The following is a 7,032-nucleotide window of genomic DNA, read 5'->3' on the forward strand; positions in this document are numbered from 1 at the left end:
GCCTAAATCGAGAAACAATATTTTGAAGTCTTATTTTAATGGATTTATTATTCATATTAAATTAATTTACTATGTTAATTCATTATGCACGTAATTGGATCGCATGGCCTACCGTAATGCCACATCTGCATTTCCACAATAATTGACATATCTTGTTCGTTTTTTTATATTTTCAATTTAAAATAAAAGTTTCTCTAAAGTTGGAAAGTTGTTGAAATGCAGTGGTTACTCGGGGGGCTGGGCAAACTTACAAGTCTTAAAATTATTTATATTTAGTTACATCAACTTAATCTTTATTAAAATGTAAAAATAAATAAATAATGTACAACATTAAACTGACATATTTTTTAATTTAGTTGATTTATTTTAAGAAGTGTCTTCAAATATTGTCTCGGATAAAGGGGATTGTTTTGCTGTTGGAGTAAATGGGAATGCAAAATATATACAGCATTTATATTGAAGTTTACCCTATTATTAACTTCCGAGTTACAAACAGAAAGGGGTCCATTGTCCTGCTGATGTTTGCTGATCTTTTTTTTTGTCAAAGAAATACATAAATGAAGAAGAAAGCCATAATATTAAATAGGCTAAAATGTATATTGACTGAGTAGTCCACTAGAGGAGCGTCAAACTGACAATTTTCACCTGAGATTTGGAGCCAGATTACAGGAGGGTAAAAATGTATTTAGATAGATGGCAGCATCATTATTTTAGTAAAATCTGTTGACTTTAGCCATGTTTGATGCCAACGGTGACAGTTCAAAATGGGGAAAAGCACTTGTGTTTTTTGCCCGAAGTTTTCATAAATATTCATCCATGACATTTAATATTTTGGCTTTCATTGCTATTTATGTTTGTCTTTCTTCAGAAAAAAATATAGGCTAAACAAAATCAAATATTTGAGCCGGGGAAGTTTCTGAAATTTGGTTGATTTGAAATGCATGACCCTGTTGTATGCTTGATTTTATGCATCTGTTAGTAATGTGTGTAGATGAAATAGTAAACTCTGTTCATTAGAAGCAGGTGTACATGGTACATCAAGCATCTCATGATCCATTAGGTTTGTTTTGAGCCTTTATTAATTACACAGAACTGACCACACACCATAGGAATGTTTTCTTCACCTCACCAATTACTCCATCACATATGTCCTTATGCTTGCAGATTGGCTAAAAAGATTGTCACATCTCTCTAATTAAATTCAGGCTAACAAGGCACTATTGACTAAAATTGGGCTGCTCGAGCTGTTCTGATGAGAAACATCTGTCTGAAGATTTTTGGGTCGCAGTTCTTCAGGGACAGCTGTGCATTGCGTAAGTCTGCCATTTTGCTCTGAGGTCCTGGGCTCACTCCCTGAGGTCCACTGTGACACTTGCAATTGCCAGCTCAAATCTCTTTTGATTAAGACGGCACAGATGCTGGCGAGCACCAGCAGCATACCATCAAAGCCCCAGCTGAGATATACTCAACCCACAAACCAATGCAACCTTCCTCAGATGGTTTCCAGGCTCAGCTGTGGCCCCATATTTTTCATTTCCCTTAATGAGCAGGGGAGCGAACGGGACGCCCAAGCAGAGATGTTGCACCACCTGAGCAATCATGGTGGGTTGGGGCGGTTTGAGACGCAGATCAGCGATAGTGAACCGTGATCAAACAGTTTGTACGGTAAAGATCCTTTAGAAGTCCACACGTCTGTTTTAGGGTCATAGCACTCAAAGCAGTCGGAGTCCTCGATGACATCATGAGCGTTGAGGAAGCGTCCTCCGGTCACGTAGAGTTTGTTATTGATGACTGTGGCCGCATGGTGCATCCTCCTCTCTTTCATGTTTGCACACTTCACAAATTTATTAGCTTTGGTGTCGTAGGCAATCACTCTACTTGTGTATCCTAAAAAGATTGTCAAAACACAGCAGTTTAATTAATGCATCAACTCAACAGATGTTTCATGGTTGGAATATTGTATGATCCTATAGGAAGGGACAAGAATGTTCCTCTTGACTGATTTCATCTCAACATTTATTGAACGTTGCTCTATTCATTGAATTATGCTCTGATTAATACATTTTGTCATTGTATATTAGTGACCTGTGAATTTATTTTAATGTTCTATATTAAAATGTTTTTATGACTATTTGTTAAAAATTTCTTTATTTTGACAAAATGTTAAAATTACGTTTTTTGCTTGTCATTGTTCAATTATTTAATTAAATCAGTGGTTCTAGCGGGCCTCAAGATCATTTGAAATTATTTAAAATAATACAAAACAACCTAAATAAACTAAAAATCAAGATATTTCTTATTTTAATTCACCCCCTCAATGTCTGTTTTACTTTGAAAGACCAGGGTTCCATTATTAAAATATTACAACTCCATGGGCATTTTTCTTTTTCTAGTTATGCTAAGCTCTGAAATATTACATTGGGAAGAAATTGTGAGTAAAACATTTCTAATTCTTATTAATCTTATCCCTAATTCTTGACCAGTAAATCATGAACGGCTGGGAGATTCATATAAATAAATTAATTGTTTAAAGAGTGTGAACACCGAAGAACATCTTTTAAACTTATGGGATTCAGAAATGTAATTATTTTATTATAACTATTTTTAAATAAGTTTTGGAAAACAAAATTATGGCTGGGGGGCCTTTAAATATTGTTGTGAGTAATGAGAGGCATACAAGTAAAAAATTTGTCAACCTAAAACTAAATTGTCAATAAATGAATGCAACATTTTTACATAGATTTACAAAAAGTGTTTTACATCATGACTTCTTTTTTTAAATAAATAACTAAAACTGATATGTATGTTGCATATTTTTTCTTACAAATTTTACTCACCTCCAACAATAAAAATCTTGTCTTCTATCACTGCAGCAGGTGCGCAGACGTTCTTCACTGTCCTGGTTTCCAGTCTAGACCACAAGTTGCGGGAGATGTGATAAACCTTGGAAAGATGAGAGGTATTTGTGGGATCACACCTTGAGCGAAGCACAGATTATCTTTTCCCGAATTACTTTTGTTACCTGTATTAGTCTCACTGGGTTCTGCAAGGCATCCTCGCCTCCAAACACATAAATCCTCTGGTCGTTGGCTGCCACTGCAGGGTGTAGGACTGCTGTGGGCATCGGCGCCATGGCCTCCCATTGATTGAACATGCTGTTGTAGCGCTCTACCGCATTCGAGATCTGCTTATTCGGCCCTATTCCACCAAGAGCGAAGATAAAGTGAAGGTAGGAGACGCATTGGTGGGCGTACCTTGGCACCAGCATGGGTTCGGCGGTCCTCCACTGGTTTGTCTTCAATGAGAGTGTGTACACTGTGGCACTAACTGCACTGTCTCCAGATACCAGACTAAGACTGAGGCCACCCACCACGTACAGAATGCTGTGAATACAGACATAAGCCGCCTTATAGAGCCGCAAAGGTAGTTTAGCGAGCCACTGCCAACGTTGTGTCCTTTCGTCGTAGAGAAGTGCTTCCCGAGACGTCTGTTCGTTGTTTTTGCGGCCTCCGACCACCACCAGAGTCTCCCGGCACGTGTAGCGACGCGGTGTGGTCCAGAGAGGCTTCAGCTCTCGAGTGCATTTGGCGCTTACGGAAAACATCAGACGCCGCACAGACTCTATGATCTCAGTGCACAGTGTAGACGACTGGACGAGCGGATCGTTGGCGATGAACTGGAAGAGGTACGTCGGATGGATGTACCGCAAACGGACCTTCTTGAAGAGGTCGTGAATGGCTCCTCGACGGGAGAAGGGGTCGTGGTGGATCCATGCAAGTAACGTCTCAAAAACCTGCTCCTCCTCCGCACACAGTCGGTCGTCCTCCAGGTAGCACATTAGCTCGGGAAGAGAAAGTTCGCAGAAGTCCTCGGAAGCAGCTACGTCCGAGAAACACCGCACGGCCATCTCTTTGGCTCTCTCCTTGAGGCTTTCACAGTGAAGGATCTCAGAGAGCCGGATCATGCTCAGGCAGTTTTCCGGATTGAGCTGTTCCTGTAGGAAGTTGGAGCAGGCCTCAAAGAGCCTCCCATACTGCAGCATGGAGGCCGCCTGCATCAGTGGCAGCACAAGCTCCATGGTGATGGTGATGGTACCAGTATAGATGTAATCCACGACCCCTTCAATGACTTCCGATGCGATCCCTTTCAGGTCCACTCTAGTCTGGCTGCTCTCCCGAAAGTTGCTGCAGAACATGGCTCGGAAGTATGGGCTGCTGGAAACCAAGACGTTCCTGTGGCACGGGATCTCCCTGTCTTCGATGCACAAGATCACATCGGTAAAGATCTGCTCCTGTCTCAGTATGTTCAACTGAAACAGGAGGTGAGCAGGCAGCTCTTGGTCCTTGAACGGAAAGATCTCTGTTGATGTACTAGCCATGCTGCAAAGGGTAAGGATTGAGAGTTTAATGGCAAATAAACATTACCGTTCAGTCACGATGAGTAAGAAGTTACCATTTGCTTTTGTCATGGCCACTACACAGCCTATCCTCCCTCCCTTTAAGCTCTCTTTCTCTGTTATTTTATCACCCCGTATGTTCTATTCCAGAGTCCCTTAAATCATTTTAAATGCATTCACGTGTAACCCTTGGCAACATTTCCCAATCAAAGCTAAGTTTATCAACGCCGTTGTATCACTTGCCAGCTGTTTCTGATCCTCTCAGTAGGTTTGCCCTTGACAGCAACCATTTAGACCAGGACATTTCATGGGCCTATTATCAACACTAAGTCGTCTAATCACCCCAGAGACAGCTACTGATTTTATTTCACTCCAGGTCACATGGGCCGGTCTGACGGCTATTTTGGGATGTTAATTGTTTTTTCTTATTATTAATCACCATTCTGAGACACCACAACAAGGCTGAAAGTATTCCCCACAGAAAAACGATACCATATCATATTCCAGTGGCACTCATTTAAAAAAAAAGACAGCTTCAAAATAGACAACAAACTATCAGTTGTGAAAATGGCTGAGTAACAATAACTACCGTAAGAGAACCTCAATAAATAAGGATTTTAATATAATTCTCTAGTTCATCAAACATGTAACATAAAATAACTAGATTTGAACAACAAATAAACTAGCAGGACAATTCAGGAAAAGCATATGCCCTGTATCAGAATTTGCAATTTGTACATTAATTCAATCTTGTTTATATTTTTAAAGTAGCTCTTGAACTCACCTGTTTGTTCTTAAGTTCCAATGTGAATCAGACACAGTTCAGCAGGATAAAAGCAGATACATTTCTCCCGAATTTCTTTCTCAAAGACGACACAGTCAAAAGTGGCATGGAGAAAGACACGAGGTCTCAAGTTTGGAGTTTGCCATGAGGTCGCTGTATACATTCCAGTTACCTAGAATAGTCTGGAGGGCTGCTGTCCTCCGGGTCTCACATGTGACCCTCCCCTTGTTTGTTCCCTCAGCGGTGGGCCGTGCACCATTCTTTTTGTGTGTTTACTATGGCAGTGACAAGAGAACTAGGCTTATCCGGAGGACAGAGGAAGGGGTTGAGGGCTTGTGCACACCCCTTGGCAGGCTTGTGTAACCCAGGAAGCTGGTAAATATAGTGCAGTGCTGATGGCTAGGATGAATGTGGTGAACAGCTGAACCGTTAGGCCCGGTTACCTTGGTTTGCCTCTTGTTTGAGAAGATAAGGAGAAGACTGGGCTGCTATTTACCTGCCTTTAAGATAGACATTCAGATAGCCTACGCCTTTCAGCATTTTCAACATGTTCTTTACCTTGTTTTTATGTCATGTTTTATGTGCATGTCTTTTTATTTTGATATGACAATTTTGTGTTTTATTTTGAAGTATCCTGGGGGTTCTTGTTATTTAGTCTCGTTTCATCATTAGTTCTTGTTAAATGGTTAAGTTCATCAGTGTATTTAAACCCCTCATGTTTGCTATAGCCTATATCGGATGTTTTCAAGATATTTTGTTCTTCAAGTCAAGTCGTGATTTTGGTTTCTTGAATATAAAGTTTTATTGTTTTTTACTTCTTATTTGGGTTATCAATTTATAGTCTCACAGGCTTTATGTAACAGTCATAGAGACTTACAAAAAATCTAAATAAAATGTGCAGTAAGAATTGCAAATCTCAACCTGTCTTTTTCTGTAAATTGCACACATCTTGAAGTCATACTGACAGATTAACAAAGAATTACTTTTATAAAATTATACTAACGTTTACAAGCAATATAAAAGCAAACAATAAAGATGGCAAAGAAATAAAATGGAAAATAAAACCCATCTCAGACGAACTGAACGCTATATACTGGAGCAGATAGTCTGTATACATATCATCAGCTGTATGTTGGGAGAAGATGAATTACTGTCATGTTTAGATTGCTGGAGAGGGAAAGAAAAACAAACATGCATCTAGGCAGATTATATGACAGTCCTTGAATGCCATGGAGTCTGGAATGTCAGCAAGGGAGCATCATCTTTAGCAATGCCACCTCTTCCCTGGATGACAACAGCTGTGTTTGGTTTGCCTACTGCATGCTTTATACCTGGAATTACCAGGCTCATGTGGTTAATTCGTTCATCTAAACACAAACAGTCCCACTAAGGATTTTTCTCATTTTTAGGGAGCATTTTGAATGCTTAGGCCTATAATATGCAATTTGGAGTAGGCAAAGATTTAATATCGGAGTTTATTTTGGTTACTACATTTGCATGCAATGTTTATTTAATGTTTATTCAGCGATGCCTGATTCGTGGCCACATTGTTCATTTGAGTCGGTTCTTTTCCATTAATCAGTTGAACCCCCCAAAAAAACAAAAACGTGACGAACAATTCTTTCACAAATCGGATTAAATCGGTCCGAGCAGTCCGAATTTATAACCTATTTAGGTTCTAAAAGAAAACCGAATCAGGACTGGAATAATGGAACTGATATACATGAAATTACAGTAAAACCCTGATTAATAAAACATAACAGGGACACCCATAATAAACAGCGATATGTGCTCGCCTGTAGAAAATAACAGCAAGAACCGCCAAATCAGTTTTTCGAGCCCGTTCATAGAA

At 39.7% G+C, this 7,032-nt stretch overlaps 1 protein-coding gene across 1 annotated transcript; it reads right to left on the bottom strand.

The window, feature by feature from the left end:
* Positions 1-913: 913 nt before the first annotated feature.
* On the bottom strand, positions 914-5,640 carry klhl38a (kelch-like family member 38a). Its single transcript, XM_056233943.1, has 4 exons — positions 5,181-5,640; positions 3,023-4,379; positions 2,838-2,943; positions 914-1,887 (listed from the first exon to the last, which is right to left on the bottom strand). The coding sequence occupies exons 2-4, from the start codon at positions 4,376-4,378 to the stop codon at positions 1,598-1,600; spliced, it is 1,752 nt and encodes a 583-aa protein (XP_056089918.1). The 5' UTR covers position 4,379; positions 5,181-5,640; the 3' UTR covers positions 914-1,597.
* Between the last annotated feature and the right edge of the window lie 1,392 nt (positions 5,641-7,032).

This window comes from Rhinichthys klamathensis, unplaced genomic scaffold (assembly GCF_029890125.1).
Source record: "Rhinichthys klamathensis goyatoka isolate OS25496 unplaced genomic scaffold, OSU_Roscu_1.1 h1tg000384l_1, whole genome shotgun sequence".
In the NCBI taxonomy this organism is placed as follows: domain Eukaryota; kingdom Metazoa; phylum Chordata; class Actinopteri; order Cypriniformes; family Leuciscidae; genus Rhinichthys; species Rhinichthys klamathensis.